This window comes from Leptonychotes weddellii, chromosome 1 (assembly GCF_054177405.1).
Source record: "Leptonychotes weddellii isolate Sample4059 chromosome 1, ASM5417740v2, whole genome shotgun sequence".
Lineage (NCBI taxonomy): Eukaryota > Metazoa > Chordata > Mammalia > Carnivora > Phocidae > Leptonychotes > Leptonychotes weddellii.
The window spans coordinates 108,270,356-108,287,747 of record NC_138369.1 but is presented as its reverse complement, the minus strand read 5'-3'; the positions used below and the strand labels follow the sequence as shown (position 1 = coordinate 108,287,747).

General features: G+C 39.9%; 1 protein-coding gene across 10 annotated transcripts in view; it reads left to right on the top strand.

Moving 5' to 3' along the window:
- Positions 1 to 17,392, top strand: part of PLD1 (phospholipase D1) — a 189,292-nt gene that overhangs the window by 132,599 nt on the left and 39,301 nt on the right. For all 10 annotated transcript variants that reach the window (XM_081829662.1, XM_081829656.1, XM_081829638.1 and 7 more), the window contains 2 exons: positions 3,384 to 3,494; positions 5,840 to 5,928. In XM_081829662.1, the coding sequence (XP_081685788.1) occupies positions 3,384 to 3,494; positions 5,840 to 5,928 (200 nt within the window). The remainder of the gene's footprint in view (positions 1 to 3,383; positions 3,495 to 5,839; positions 5,929 to 17,392) is intronic.

Below are 17,392 nucleotides of genomic sequence, written 5' to 3'. Positions count from 1 at the left end.
TGGAAGTTTGACCTCTTAATCCCCTTCACCTATTTTGCCCGAGAAGGCTATCTTCTAAGTTAAAAAATAGGACAGGGTACAAAGGAAAATGACAGGTTCTAGTTACAGTTTTGAGGCTAAAACATAAAATTAGAAATGTGGTTTTTTTTATATGCTTTAAAATTGTGTATTCAGACTTGAGGTTTGAAAAGTGAGGGTTAGATTTGATTCTCCATATTCTTGGGGCAATAAGATAAGGCCCATTTCTGCATGTGTAAGCAAGGGTTTGAGGCTTGTCTGAGTTCCACTGGTTTAAAACAGAAATGCAGGACAAGTTGGTCAGACCAGTTAAGAAAAAGGAGAGAGTAAATCTTAAATTTAAAACAGAAGGGAGTCAGTCACAGTGTGTTTAGCCTGTTTGGCTGTTTACAAACTTTCTAGACCATCAAGCATTTAAAGCAGTTGAGTTGATCTGTATATCACCTCAGGGTCCCTCGTTCAAGGGTAGAGGCAGGACCAAAGGGAAATCTGTATTTTTAGTTTTTCTTGTGGTGATAGATGTTGACTAATTAGAATAATAGTAAGAGTAATAGAAGAGTAATACCAAGTTATTTTTTTCTGTGTTACTTGAAAGATATGTTCAAATTTAATACAAAATGATGACTTTCTAAAATTAGTTTTCATTGTGAGAAAACAATAGAGTTTGGACTCAAACAATGGGATTGATAATGCTGACCCGCACCCCAGGAGGGGGGCCACCTCCCACATGTGAGGTTTAATGGGCATCAGGCTCCCCCCACCCCCCACTCCCCCACGTTGCTTATGCTCTCTTTCAGGTTCTTCTTTTGGCTTACAAATGTACTTATTTTAAACATTTAAGTGTCTCTTTAAGGGAAACATTTACCAGTATCTTTCACAGGAAAGATGGCAAATGCGTGACTTGCCTTTTCCTTCATGGAGTTGTCCGCCATCAATCTTAGCTTTCCTCCCCAGTGTGTCTCGTTCCTGGGAGCCTCTTTTTGGCATAGCTGCCCAGGAAACTACTTCAAACATCATGACTAGACTTGAAACCGATTTGGCACTCCTCCTTTATATCTTATGTTAATTAGCTTATTAAATCTTTAAATCAGGGCAAATTTGGAAAGTGAAAAAGGGAAGAAAAGTATAAGGTTTCTGGATTTGAGGGGGAGACTGAGAAGTGGCCACCAAAGGTGGTATATAAACTAAGCCTGTAAGTTTTTAGAGGTAGAAATCCTATATATCAAAAGCTACTATGTGCCCCATACCGTAGCTCTGTGTGTTTATTATGCCATTTGTTTCTTCACCCAGCAGCTGTGGCGCAATGCTGCGTGCGTGCATGTGTGGGTGGGTGTGTGTGTGTGTGTGTGTGTGTGTGTGTGTGTGTGTGTGTGTGAGAGAGAGAGAGATCTCAGGTGTACAGTGGAGGAAACCAAGGCTCCCTGCTATAAAAATGATTTGTTGAAGGTGAAAGAGCTAGTAAGGGCAGAGCTGTAGCACAGATCTCCCGAGTTCCTATCTGTCCAGCATACTCTGCCATTCTATACATTGTTTCCAGAATTCTGTAGAACCCGATCAGTAAATCAGTACGATCAGTCCATGTAGCAGAGGGGAAGAACCTTTGCAAGGTAGCCTGCATTTTCAGGGCTATGCCCCTCCACAACCAAATTCAGCATAAATTTGAGAGGACTAACAACTGAAACTTCTATTTGTTCGGAACTTTGTCATTTCTACTGATAGACAATCATGCAGTTCCTTAGAGATGATGTGAAATCAAGATATTTTCCCAGTGTGGATCATATTTATTTAAATTTTCCTTGTGAGGTTTTTTTTTTTTGAGATATTTGACTATTGCTGCTCACAATTAAACTTTCCAATGGCATGTATTCATCTGCTAAAATTAAATAAGTGTTTTGGGAGAAGCTATTTTGTAATAAATACCTCATACTAAAGAGTAAGATTTTGAGGATAAAATCAATGATGTTAGTAAGTACTAGTTTGAATTTCATGAGTGTTATAGATGCAAATTTTAAAGTTATTGATTAGATCAAGAATTCTATGAGATCTTTTATATGTAATAGACATAAAACCAATTACATACTGGATCACTTTATAGATTCCTAATAATATGGAGCCATTCTTTTGTTTTTAATTTCAGTTGACCTCATGAGAGACAGTTTCAATATTCATTTCAAATCAAGAATAGCAAATCTATTTTTATAGTGATTCTTTTGCAACATCATGCTATTACTTAAGGAAAATCAATTAATAAATATTTACTGAGCACCTACTGTCTGTCCACCATTGTACTGCAGTCATAGTTAGAATACTGGAAAAAGTGATGAACGGTTGTTCTTAGTTTGCAAGGCTTGTATGTCCTCTGGTGCACCGTCCCCGGCACAGCCATAATCTCTGCTCAGCTCTGACGTGATGTGCCGTAGCTCAAATGCATCCTCTAATGTTCTCATTAGTAATAGCAAACACTTATATACCGCTTACCAGGTAGTAGGCCTCCTGCACACTTCATAGTAATTCATCTAATCCTCTCTATAACCCTATAAAATACATATTCAATTTAATAGAACAGAAATCTGAGGCACCAGGAGGTTGAGAAACTTGACCAAGATCAAAGCTACTGAGTGGTTGGGCTGAGCTTTGAACTAGGCAGTCCCGCTAAGTATCAGTGTACTTAACATATACTCAGGTATCTGAGCTGGAAGTTCTTTATGTAATCCAGGTGGGAGCAGGTGAGTGTCTGAATAGGGGGAGGCAGTATGGATGAGAAAGGTGAGCAATGAGGAGGCACACCAAGAATCAGTCAGCTGATTAAAGGCAACGCCAAGATTATATATCTAAATGAACCTATTTGTGTTTTAAAATGTATTAATCTGAACACTTCCTATTTGGGGGAAAAGGAATCAGGACATTATCAAGTCAGAGCTAGGGTGACTCTATCGTATGGTTCAAAACAGGACACTTTGGAGAGTAAAAGTGGTACTATTAACAAATTCACCAGAACAACATTCTGATGTAATTGTGGAACCAGTATGGAAAAAGAATACCATTGGTCACCCTACTCATGGCCCCCAGAAGAGGTACTTTGGGATACTCTTTGTAGAAACTACACTTTATGATTTCCAGTTTTGAATGAAAATAATCCTGGGTGGATGAGGATATATTCAGGGCTTGACTTCTAGCCAGGCTCCTTCCTTATGGATTATGTCCAAGGACCAGTGTCCCACCCACCTCCTCTTCTTGGGCCCACACATGACACCCAAGCCCCTGTAATCATTCAGTTGTGTAGAAGAAAAAGGATTGGTTTCATTTTATGACTACATCTGGCATCATTCTCAATTGTTTGCTCGTTTCCGATTGCTGCCTTGTAGTTGCTCCGCTCTGCTGCTGATTGGTCGGCTGGTATAAAGTACCATGAAGAGTCCATCCACGCTGCTTACATCCACGTGATAGAGAACAGCAAGCACTATATCTATATAGAAGTAAGTCCTGCTCATGTAAGTTAGTATGACAACCTGCCTTCCCATAAATAGCTTACAGGGCCCCAGACTCAGGATCTGCTACATTAATCAGCATATGTTGAGATATGAATTCAAGTCACCTGAAATTTTACCTCCCCAACATACCTGACGTGCACTTTGCATTTTCATTAACTCAGGACTCTAGTAGGGGTCCCCCAAGTTCTTGTTATTAAAGTGTGTCAACTCACTGTAATATTATTAGCCAGAAATACCACAACAGGACTGAGTAAGTTTTTATTTGTCTTGAGTTGGAGGGTCTAAGTGTGAGGCATGTGGTGTTTCAGGAGAGCACACACAAGGGTAAGTTGCTAAAGTGGAGACCACTGAATGCCACTAGTTTGGCATCACTGGAATAGGGGGCATGCAGGGAAAGGAACATGGAAAAGGAAGATGTGAGAATATTGAGGGCAAGTACCACCTCCTTCAATCCTGTACGAATCATTGTTCATTTTAAAGCTTGGTCAGATCCCAGAGTTTGTGTTCGGAGAAGAGGAGAAAACCTAGGGACACTGCATTTAGTTTGGGAACCTTAATTGAACTTCAGAGTAGATACAAAGCTAGCTCAGAGCACGTGGACAATCCTGAAAAAAATTAGAAGGCACAATTTGTACAAATAAATCAGAGCATATCTCCCTTCTTTATTTTCATCTTGTCTTTCTCATTGAATTTTTTTAAATGTGTGGAGGGAGATTGGTTTCCTGGAGAAAACCATCCTAGCCCTATGTTCCTTCCCCTCCCCTCCTCCATACAGTGACTAATTACGAAGGGCAGGTAGGAAAGAATTAGAGCTTTGTTCATTTCACAGGCCTGGAGAAAGAGAAGCTGATTTTAAAAATTAGCAGGCTACGTGCATTACAGTGTCCTAGATGGGACTACACAACGGAAAAAGGACTCTGAATATCAGAGTCTGGAGCTTTGCAGTACTAATACAATTAGTATTATTAATTACATCAGTTATACAATCACAATAGAAGATGTTAACAGCTGCCTCATCCATTACCCACAGTCCTTTTGCTTTATCTCTTTTTAATAGCATTAAGTCAGCCTTTCTAATGAGTGCTACCACAGGGCTAAGTGAGGTCCGTAATGCCATGTGGATACACATGGTTGTGGGCACATCCCTGGTTGTTACACCTCTAGCCGAGCTAAGTGGTTGGCGTCTACCCTGCTCTGCCCAGAAAAGGAGAACCAGGCCGTGACATGTGGCCAGTGAGTGCTTACAGCCGCTGAGGAATGCAAAGCTTCTCTGTAATAGGAATTCAGAAAAACAAACATGGTTTGGTTGCCACCGAAATTTTTATTGTTTGATGCCTTAAGGGAAAACACATTCTCAAATGAGTTCCCGCAGAGTGTCTCCTGGTAAGTTTGTCTTACGGAGGCAGTTTAAAGATTTATACTTAAGTATATAAACATGTAAACTAGTAAAAATGATGATGTTGCAAAGGGATGAGAATCATAGTTTGAGTCATTGCTTCTATGTCTCTTTAGGATGATTAGCAAAGATTACTTTTTGATGATTATACTTATAAATTACAGGTGTATTATAACAATGTATTTAAGTATGTAATAGTGATAATATTTGTACCTAATTACTAACATTCCTTTATGCAGCAACTAAATCTTTTATACCATTATGATAATAACGTTGTACCCGGATTTTTTAGTAAGAGTTTTAAACAGTGTTTTATAGGTAAATGAATAGTACAAATTATTTAAAGAAAAAAAGAAAAACATTTCTTTTTCCAGTTTATTGGTTTATGAAACACACTTGTGAAAGCAATTTGGAACTACTTAAAATAGAAGTTCAGAAATAATAAGTGACCCAAACAAATGAGACAAGGCAAAAGCAGATACTAGGAAATGATAGAGAGTGGGTGGAGAATATTAGACCAGGATTCTGCCATCTACCCTGCTAGAAAGGTAAACTTAGCACGAGACAGAAAGTTTACCAGTATAGGATTTTAAATCCTGAGCATTTGTACAATACATGAATTTGTAAACCTAGGGTCCCTATTGATTAAATTTGGAATGTTCCTACCTTTCTAAAATGTCAGCTACAAAGAAATCACAAGATGAAATAATAATGTAGCCTCCACTGGACTAAGATATGATATGTGATGTGTGAGATGAGGCTTCTTTTATTCTGTGTCATTTACTTTCCTAAATGATTTTAGTAATAAGAACATGTCTGCTATGTGAAACGTTTTTTTTTAAACATCAGCGTAGTGTTTGTTATAGAGCATGCTTTCCATATACATCTATTACAGAGATAAGAAAGACTTACATGATGACTCTCTTTCTTGTAGAACCAGTTTTTCATAAGTTGCGCTGACGATAAAGTTGTGTTCAACAAGATAGGTGATGCCATTGCTCAGAGGATACTGAAAGCTCACAGGTAATGTTTTGGCATTTGGGTAGGAGTGATTGCTGCAAATGTTCTTGCATTTACTGCTAAAACAACTTTTGAAAGCCCGTTTTAAAATACTGTCTTTTCCTAGCAGGCATAAATTAGGTTCAGGTAGCAGTAGGTTATTGGTTCCTTCAATCTGATTTCAGTTGCTGAGAATTTTGAGTCCATTTTTGAAGCAGTCGGAATTCTCCCAGGGCATTCTTCATTTTTTCCTGGCCAGTCTCTTTCCCACACTGATAGAGTTGTGATTTGATTTATTTAGTGGCAGACAGTGAACTGTGTTCACTTAAAAAATCAAAGCAAAATAGTCATGTAATTCTTCCATGGGTTATATTTAAATGCCTATTACCCTCTGTCTTATTTCTTCAGCTCATGGGATTATTTTTTTAATAACGGTATTAAAATATAATTCACATACCATACAATCCAGCCACTTAAAGTGTACAATTCAGCATTTTCCCAGAGTTCTTTTAGCATATTCCCAGAGTTGTGCAACTATGCCTAATCAGTTTTAGAACATTCTCATCACCCCAGAAAGAAACCCTCTATCTGTTAGCAGTCACTATCTACTTCTCCTTATTTTATCCTCTTGCAACCACTAAACTGCTTTCTTTCCCTATAGATTTGCCTAGTCTGGGCATTTCATATAAATGGAATCATACAATATGTGGTCTTTTATGACTGACTTCTTTCACTTAATTTGATGTTTCCAAGACACATCTATGTTATAGGATGTTAACAGTATTTCATTTATATTTATTGCCAGGTAATATTCCATTTTCTGAATATACTATATTCTATTTATCCATTCATCAGTTGGTAGATATTTGGGATGTTTCCAGTGTTTGGCCATTATGATTAATGCTGCTATAAATATTCTGTATTAGTTTCTATGCAGACATATTTTTATTACCCTAGAGGTAGAATTACAGGGTTATATGGTAATTCTATGTTTAACATTTTGAGAAGCTGCCAGAAGGTTTTCAAAAACAGCCACACCATTTTACATTCCCATAGTGTATGAGGGCTCCAATTTCTCTGTATCATTGCCAGTGCTTACTATTATCTCTCTTTTGGATTATAGCCATCCTAAGAGGTGTGAAATGATATCTCATTGTGGTTTGAATTTGAATTTCCCTCATGACTAATCATGATGAGTATCTTTTTGTTTATTGGCTATTTCATGTATTATCTCTGGAGAAATATATATTCAAATTTCTTGTCCATTTTTTAATTAGGTTGTCTTTTTATTGTTGAGTTGTAAGAGTTCTTTATATATTCTAGATACAAGTATATCAGATTTGTGACTTGCAAATATTTTCTCCTATTCAGGGTGTTTTCTTTTATACTTTCTTGATAATATCTTTTGAAACACAAAAGTTTTTAATTTTGATAAAGTCCAGTTTATCTGTTTTTTCTTTTATTGCTTGTGCTTTGGGGCCATAGCTACAAAATCACTGCCTAATCCAAGATCATGAAGATTTATACTTCTTTTCTCCTAAGAATTTTATAGTTTTAGTCCTTACACTTAGGTCTTTGATTCATTTTGAGTCATTTCTCATACATGGTGTGAGGTAGCAGACCCACTTCATTCCTTTACATGGGGATTTACAGTTGTTCTAACACCATTTGTTGAAAAAACTGTTCTTTCTCCACTGAGTTGTCCTGGCATCCAGACTACTTCTTTTTAGGGCTGATTTTAGCTCTGTGTAAAGGCAACAAAATAAACAACACCATTACATTTTATTATTTCAATTCCTTGAACACCTGCAGTGGAGAATGTTAAGTACATACACATTTGGGGATTAAAACATTGTTTACTTCCAGCGTCACATGGCACTTAAATATCTTTTTTTTTCCCCACATAATATGTGGGGATTTTTAGACCTAAGAACATTTTACAACAGTAACTACCAGTATTTTATATGATCGGTGGTTTCTAGACCCTTACTGAATCTTCACAGCTACTCTTGAAAGTAGATCATATAGTCCTTGTGGTTGTTACTGTTATTATTGTCATTGCTGTCCCCATTTGTAGAGTTAAAAGCTAAGATTCAAGAGGTGATGTGGCTTGACTAAGGCACTAAAGCAATAGGCAAAAATGGCTTTGAGCCCGAGCCTTTGGACTTCCAACCCAGTGCCTCTCCCCATACCACATAACTTCAATCCATTGACAGGTAGGATTTAAGACCCCTTCAGGGTTGCCACAATTTGAGGCAAGTAGGTTGGGCCTTTGTTGTCCCCTCCTCCCATTAACCAGTCATCAGGTACAGGCTGACTTGAGGAAATGAGCATGACCTTGGGTGAGGGCAAGGAGGGCAAATCCTGGAGAAGGACTTCACTGTGAGTAGTCAGCAGCCAACACTCTCAGTGGGAAGGGAATGGCTGTCTTGAGCCCATGGTGAGGGCATTTAGGCAGCACATCACAGTACCCACCTGCAAGGTGTACAGTAGATCTTGCCCTTTACTACACATCAAAATCACCATTGGACTTTTTTTTTTAAGATTTATTTATTATTTTAGAGAGAGAGAGTGCAGGGGGTCGGGGGAAGGGCAGAGGGAGAGAGAGAATCTTAAGCAGGCTCCATGCCCAGTGTGGAGCCTGACGCAGAGCTCGATCCCACGACCCTGAGATCAGGACATGAGTCGAAATAAAGACGCTTAACTAAATGAGCCACCCAGGCACCCCTCACCATTGGACTTTTACAAAAATCCAAAGAGCTGGACTCAATCCAGACTTGCTGAGTCAGAATTTCCTGGAGTGGGGCCCAGGCACTTGTGTTTCGTAATGGTCCACGGGTAACTCCAGGGCACAGCCAAGACTGCTTAGTGCTCACGGAGAACAGCACTGCTTAGTACTCACAGAGAACAGCACGCATGGCCCTAAGTATTAATGACGATCTGTGCTTTTCCAGATGACTTCTATCTTTTGCCTTCTCACATACTTTTTTCAAGAAAGTTAACCATGGGATCTGTTTCTGAGATGACTTATAAACAGCCTTGTTTACAGTTAAACATAACACATACACACATTTGCATCATGCTGGTCTCTTAATTCTGTGGGTCAATTTATGTCTAATTTACAAAATTAAATTATCTTTCTGTCAGCTCTTGCATTTCATTGATGCAGGAGTGTCCACTTTATCTATAAAGCACATTTGACAAAAGAGAAAAATATTTTTTTCATGAAATTGAAATGAGTTGCTGAAATCCATTAAGCGGACAGATGAGCTCACTGGGCTGAGTGGCGAATGATGAATATTGTAACTGTGATCAGCTAATAAGGAGAGTAGGATGAATCTCAGCTTCACTCATTCGAGTTATTAGTTCCCTGTAGTACATATATTAATAAGTACTTGTAAGATTTGTTTTTAAAGGGTTTTGGATCCTGAAAGAACATTTTTCCTTAGCATATTGTCTTTTAAAATCTGGACTTCTTCTGAAATCATAGTATTTCAGGGCTGGAAGGAACTTTAAGATATTTTCTGATTGAACATTTCCCAGGGATCCTGTGAGCTGCTCCTAAAAGGAAAGGGGGTCTGTGGTGAGAGAGCGCGGAGGGTAGCATCTGCTGCAGCCTGTGTCTCGCACTTGGAAGTTCACAAGGCACAATAAAGGTGCAATTTCAAGCCTACTTTGTAGAAGATTCAATTCAATGGAAATGAGTCCATTGAATTTCAAATTAACTGTATTATTTAGCTCTGATCTCTCCATCGTCTCCCTTTCTTTGACAATCACATTTCAGAGGGTATGTATTATCACACATAAAACTTTTCGTGGATACACACATGTATTCCTGGAAATATATTTTACATTTTCCCCCTTCTCTGTAGCCCCGCATTATTGTTCATCTCCTATGTTCATCGTAATGGTAAAATATGTTTTCATTTAATAATTTCAAGTCTGTGAGCTTGTATTCTTAGGAAAGGGAGAGGTGGGATTCAAGAACTCATCTTGCAGCCTGCCTGCAATGCTCCCCACCCTTTCACTGAGGGCCACTGTGTGCCGTGCCCAAGTTCACCCCCTCTCTTCCTTCATTGACTCCTCTGTGCTTCACTCTTCTGAGACTCAGAACTTCCTGCCAATGTCACATGCCTAGCAACAAGTATAATTTTGGCTGTCGGAAAAAGAATAGAATCTAGCACAAAGCAGACAGAGGGAAATGACAGTCAGCATTCAGCCAGGCCTGACCAAGGAACACAGGCTCTCTTCCAGGTCCCTCCCACCCTGGAAAGATCAGTCTTTTAATTGCCAACTCCTTCGACCAGGCTGAGACTTTATTTTTCTGCCAGTGCTGGAATCCAGGGAACACCAGTTCTCTGCTTTCCTCACTTCCTCCTGGTTCCTTCTCAACGGCTATAATGCTTTGCAGAAACAGGTTTTTGCAAAGACTTCACGCTCTGATCCATGACCCAGAGCTCAGACCATTGTTCATCCCATGGCGAACCAAGAGTAGCTGTGGGAATCTCTGCAGAAAACAGAAGGAAATTGGAAATAAGGAAAACTGTCCTGGAGTTGAGACCGGCTCCCAACCCACTGGAAGCCCATCTTTGACAACTCAAATCTGACTGCAGATCAGGGAGAAATCATCTGGTTTATACCATGTTTGACTAAGCCAAGAGAAAGAGAACCAACTGATCCAGGTAGAAATTTTAAAACATAGTGTGCCTTGAAAAAATGATTTCTGAGGATGAAACAGTTCTGCTTCTGGAAACTTGACATGCATAATTCTGCTGCCTTGGTAAACAGGAAGTGAGAGAGTCCATTTGGTATTGTTATCAACAGAGTTGACACATACAATGAAAATAGGCTGTCGGTTTAATGCCTCCATATTTTAATATTAAACTAAATTGAAAAATACACAATTTTGAAAATTGCTCAAATTCTTCCTGCTTCCTGTAACTGTAGAACAGTGCCAGACAGTGCTTGCAGTTTGCCTAGGACTGGGTGGCATGGGGAATACTCCCCTGGGGAATCTGGAATTGTTTGGGGACCAGGTGTCTGGAGACTTGAGTTCTTTTCAACTCTGTTATCGACAGGTATGTGACCTCTCAATCTATCAGTTTACCTTTCTGACACTCTGTACCACTCAGCTACAAAGCTGCCCTCATTTCAAGGGAAGTAGAAAGGTTCTAATAGTAAGCCTCCCAGAAATCTATGGAGACACTTTATTTTAAAATAAAGAAATCAGATGAATGTTTTATTTTTTTAAAGTAATTGCTTGATAGGTAAGAAGTTCTTCGGCTTACAGAAAAGTCTGCCTCTGTAATTCCCATATCCTATAATTTGTGTACCACACGGAAAGGACACACTGGGCGTGTTTCAGAAGCACTGTCTTAAAGAAATTTAAACTGCAGTTATAATAGAACCAAGAGCATGTAGATTAAGTATGCCAGTTGCTGGGTTCATCTTTTTTTCTTATGGGCCAACCTCCAAGCTCTGTAATACCCCGAGAAGAGGTTACCCTGGGTCAGAGATGACACAAGATCATGGCAGAACATTTGATTTAGATCATTTAATGACTTTTGTTTGATTCCAGAAATTCTAGAAATGGTACTTGCAGAAGATAGAGAGATGTAAAGATTAGCACAAGGCAGAGGGCAGCAGTCATTTTGGAGGATGTTATTTGGGGCAACAGAGGGGCCTGCCTGACAAAGCTTATCAAGTCGAGAGTGAAGTCTTAGTCAAACGTGCTGGGCTAGCCTTCAGCATCCTTACATGTAAGAGCTTGCATCTCCAGAAGATAACCAATGAAAAAATGACACACGTGGGCACACACAATATGTATTATGCCATAATCTATAAAGTTGCACATCCAGTGTGCAAAGTCACTGCTAAATAGGGCCAGCATTTCTAGTGGACTCGCCATGATTTTAGCCAACTCCCTCATTTGCAAATGGGAAAACTGAAGCCTGAAAAAGGCCACTGCACTTTTAAAGATTTGCCAAACATAAAATAAAATGGGTTATGTCCCAAACCACTGAGAAGCTACAGATCCAGTTCTCATATAACCGATCCCACTACAGTATAGAGTTCTCCCCGCAAGAACACTCTGCCCCAACCACTGTTCTGCTTAGTCCTGGCAGCGTTCACTGCTGCAAAATCTACAATGATAGGATTTATACCAGCTCTTGGAGCTTATAGCAATGATCTATGAATCCCAAATTCTCAAAAAACAAAACATCTCGTCACTGGAGAAGCATGACAGGCTCCTCAGGGGCCTTCGTACAGATCCTGAGATCCCACTCTAGGCAGCCCCACTTCTCCTGACAGCCCTTCATGATGAAGAGGGAAGGAGGAGAGGGTTTTTCCTGAGGGAAGAACAAGGAGGGTAGTGTAGAGGAAAGCCAGGACCATTTACATGGTGAATTAGTGCTCTGTTTTTAAAGGTACAGGCAACATTTCAGCAATCACAAAAATGGAAAATATTAAAGGTCCCACACCCTCACCACCCTAAAAACTCACTTTTTACTTCCTTATTTCTTTTTTGTTCATATTAATATACATATATTTTCTCTTGAGTTGTAATTTAGTTCCTCTTTCTATAGCTCACCTGAATTTTGATTTCAAATCCCATTCCCACACAACAGAAGGAAATTTAGTCACTTCCACACTTAAGTATGGCCAAATTCAGCAGTTTCTTGCTGTTTGCTATTTCTGCTCTGTATGCTGTCACTCAGCACAACCCAGCCTTCTCCTCTCTTCCCCTCGCCGATGCACCCCAACCTTGGTATGGATGGTAAGGTGCCCTGGATCTTTGCAAAGAGACTTCCAGCCCTCAGTGTTGATCTCTCCTGGGCCTGTTCTGGCATCTGCTTACCGTGACGTGGGGGCCTCCCCCTTCGCCTGTCAGACCTGCTTTTCCTCCACTTCTCTTCTGTTGCTGCTGCATCACATGGGCTGGTGGACCTTTCTCTGGAGTTCCCTGGGAAGCAAGATTATGATTCACACTCAGATCCTCATGGCTCCCCTATTCTGTTGAAAGGTGATGGGGTCTGTCCTGTTCTCCCTGGAATTCTGCTTGAGAGTGAAGGGCAGGATCCTTGCACTGAGTCCCACTCTTTTGTCTTTATACTCTTGGCTCAGCTCAGAGGATCTCTACCCAGTTCCCCAGATCTAAGAAGTTGATATCTTGTGCCCTGGTTCCTTTGTGAGAGCACCACCTGGGAACAATGCCTGCTTCATATCTGCAGGCACAGGGTGAGGGAAGAGAATACATTTAAGGGGAAAAGTTATTGCATATTTCATAGTATCAGCCTGCCACACCTGTAATTGTCTTACGATTGTAGCTTTGCATTAGGGGCCATTTTAACATAGTACCAGCAGTATTTTGCTAGTAAGTCATCATCATGGTCATTTTCGTGGCTGCAAAATGATCACTCTTTGAGTGGCTGTAACATAATTTAGTTAACCATCCTCCATTATTGGACATTGATTTCCAGTTTTTAGATATTAGACCCAGCACTGCTATGAGAGTTTGTGAGGTTTGAAAGAAAACTTATTTTAACAAAAAGCCTGAGAAAGCAATTTTATAAAATTGTCCTGAACTGCAGTGGGTGAAGCGATTGCCTGCGTGAAGGCTTGGAGCCCACTAGCTTTTATCTTGTTTTTAAGATCATAAATAATTCTGCACATTAGGGGCTCAGGTTCTTGCCCTAAGCTGATGGCTATCATCTGCACCACCCCGACTTTATGAGCATGCAGTGTTTCAGAATCCTTGGCAGCTGAGAGCTATTGTCTTCTGGGGATGTGATCAAGGAAGGAGATTGGACATAGTATCGCATAGAATTTTTCTCTTCATTGGCTTAAACTCAGCCATAATTTTATGATTTGAAATCCAGGAGCCCCTTTTTCTACAACAGTGAAAATCTAAGTCATTTCTGCTAACTGGCTGAACACAGTTTAAAATTTTCATCATTCAAGAAATTCAAGAACTGCTGCATTGTAAAAGGCAGAGACCTTGATATGGAGCTAACAGAGTCTCAAGAACAAGAAAACATGGACATTCTGATTCCTACAAACTAAATTTGCAAGAATATTTTATCTGAAGACATAAGATTTGTATAGGACATTTCCCAATATCCTACATACGAGATCCTCTGTTTTGAGGTTGTTTCTGCTCTTATAAAAGGGAACCATCTTGTACAAACAGAATCACAAACCCTTGGTTTTAAGACCATCGGTATCACTCCAAAGTCGTATTCACGTTTCACAATTGTGAAGAAATGACTTACGTGGGTCAGCATCCATAAGAAAATAGGTATTTTGACCAGAGGGGGAGACGAACCATGAGAGATGATGGACTCTGAAAAACAAACTGAGGGTTCTAGAGGGGATGGGGGTGGGAGGATGGGTTAGCCTGGTGATGGGTATTGAGGAGGGCACGTTCTGCATGGAGCACTGGGTGTTATGCACAAACAATGAATCATGGAACACTACATCTAAAACTAATGATGTAATGTATGGGGATTAACATAACAATAAAAAATAAAAATAAATCAGCTTCTAGGAATAAAAAAAACTAATGATGTAATGTATGGTGATTAACATAACATAATAAAATAAAATAAAAAAAATAGGTATTTCAAAGTAGTAAAAAATTAGAAACAATTTAAATGCCCATTGATAGAGAACTGCTTTAAATATCATGGTAAGGATGTATGTGGAATTCTGTATCACTGTTGTTAAAAATGGACAAGGTACAGGCATAAATAAAAATAACATTCATAAAAGTGTTTATAGTATTCTAACATTTGCGCAGAAAAGTACATATATATGCTTATAAATGCATAGACTATTTCTGGAAGAACATGGAAGGCAATAGGAGTTGCCCTCAGGGAGGGGAAACAGTGCTTGGGGACAAAGGAGAGAGAGAATTTTGTTTTCATCATATAATCTTCTACCTCTTAAATTTTGTACTCTGAGCAATATATTACCCATTAGGAAATATAAGTTAATTGATGATTCCTCAAAAGGCTAAATATAGAATAAATCTGTGAGCCAGTAGTGCCATTCCTGGGTAAATACCCAGAAGAACTGAAAACAGGGACAGAGCTTCTGTATGGCAGTGTTCACTGCAACATGAGTCGCAGGAGCCAAAAGGTGCCCATCAACCGATGACTGGATAAACAACATGGGGACTACACCTACAGTGCAGTATTATTCAGCCACAAGAAGGGAAGAATTTCTGACACGTGGATGAATCTTGACGTTATGCTAAGTGGAGTAAGTCATACAGGAAAGGACAAATATTGTATGGTTCCACTTAGATGAAATATCTCGAATGGCAAATTCGTAGAGACGCAAAGTAGATGAGAGGTTACGGGGCTCGGAGGGAGGGAAAGTGTAGGTGTTATTGCTTAACTATCACAGAGTTTCTGTTTAGCGTCATGAAAAAGTTGTAGAAGTAGGTATCATGATGGTTGCACAACATGTGAATGTAATTAATACCACTGAACGGTACACTTAAAAATGGTTAAAATGGCCACTTTTGTGCTATGTATATTGTACTGCAATAAAAATTCAAATAAAATGTAATTTAAAGAAAAACTTAATTTAGCTTTTGCAGCTTAATCTCTTCTCTACCAGTGGCTTCCCAGAAACAAACCTGCTTCCAACCTGACCCCATTCTCCCAAAGCAGATAGTACTGAGTGCATACTGTGTATGCACTGCCCAAAATAGAAAGATATGTGGACATATGTCCTGGGCTTCAGAAGAACTTATCACCATAGCCTAGGCAGCAGATCTGTGTGTCACTATCGTGTAAAGCAAAAAGAATGCTGAATAGACACTCCTGCCATGTGCCATGGGAGTGCAGAGGCAGGAGCAAACCAGCTTTGACTGGAAGATTCAGGATGGTTTGACCGAGGAAGGTGCCTTTCAGCTGCCCTGGAAGGAGAAGTGGGATTCTGTGAGCAGAAAGGGTATTCCAGACTCAGAGGGCAGATGAACCAACCTTCCTTAGTAGGGAGGGATACATCTGAGCAAAGGGCAGTAGTCTGGCACTGGGCTGTGGGTCTGGGAAGATCCTATGGAAAGGCGATTCTGGAAAGGCAGCTGAGGCCAGATGGTGTCCGTTCGTAAGTGTCTGGCTTAACTCATTTGGACTTTTAAATGCTGGCAATGGGGAAATAGCTTAGGTATTCCTTCTGTTCTTCTTTCCCCGCTATCTTGTTTATCATTTAAGGATGTGAGCCTCTTGCCCTTATCAGACAGAGAACTTGAAGAGGTTTTTTTTTTTTTTTGTAATTAATTTTTCCAACTCAAACTACGTTTGCCATCTAGTGATTAATTCATGCCATTGCAACAACCTAATTCAGATGCCTTGTTCCTCAGCAGGGCAATTAGGCTCATGGGCGTCCAGACTCCTGGTGCTGGCCATCACTTCTGCCCAGAACTTGACCGCCCACGCGCCCTGATACAAACACTGGTGTTCAGACACACTGTAATGAAATCTGACCCTTCAGAGAGGAGCAGTAATACTCACGTGAAAGAAAAATGTAGTTGTTTAGAAGAAAGCGATCCTTAGAAATTAAGTATTAAGCAGAGGTTAAGTAGCAGCATCTTTGTGTGACTATGGATCTCTCAGATCTATGGACAAGACTTCTCGACCACATAGATACCACAGACATTTTCAGCTTTCCCTTCCTCCTGTGTATCCTATAAAGAGAGACAGGGACTTTAACAGCTGTGCCTCCAGTGATACCCATTTGAACATAATTCTCCAAACTTTTTACTTTCTGAATGGAGATCAAAGTAAGTAGCCCCACCTCCTCCTTTTATTTGTTACATTATTGAGTAGCAAAGGCTACTCAAAGGCTTTTCTTTCAAAGGCTGTCCTCAATCCGTTGGAACAGTGGGCCAAGAAATGTTGAGTTACATATGCAGAGGATTTAAAAAATCATCAGTCACTCAGAATTCTTGAAGGGCCCAGGATAACGTTTTGTAGCAGAACCGGTTTTCAGAGCTGAATCAGAGTTTCTAAGCAATGATGATTTTTGCATTGGAAAGTGTATGGGACCAGTATGTCTTCTGCCCCTTAGATCTAGGCTGTGGGAACTCACTGACTCAACAATCATTAACTGAATGCCTGTTACTTGCTGGGCTCTGAGCAAGGTACTAATGGATACAACTTGTTGTACATAAAACTATTATGATGACGTCTTTTTCAAAACTTTGTTATAACCCCTACCCCACCTTCCATGGGATCCAAGCATGGGTTGATTGCAGTGGCTTTTCTCCTAGGAAGAATTATGCTGCAGAGAGATAGTGAGCAGAGTTCCCACTCTGTTGCCAAGTTCAGCTTATTTTTTAGGTTGTTGTGAACTGTTATCTCGATAGCAGCTTCTGGCCTCCGATCCAACAGCACCTTCCAAGCCCTGAAATGGGATAGAATGTAGTGTAGGAAGCCATTAGCTCAGCCTCTAAAACCGCGTGAACTGCTTAGCT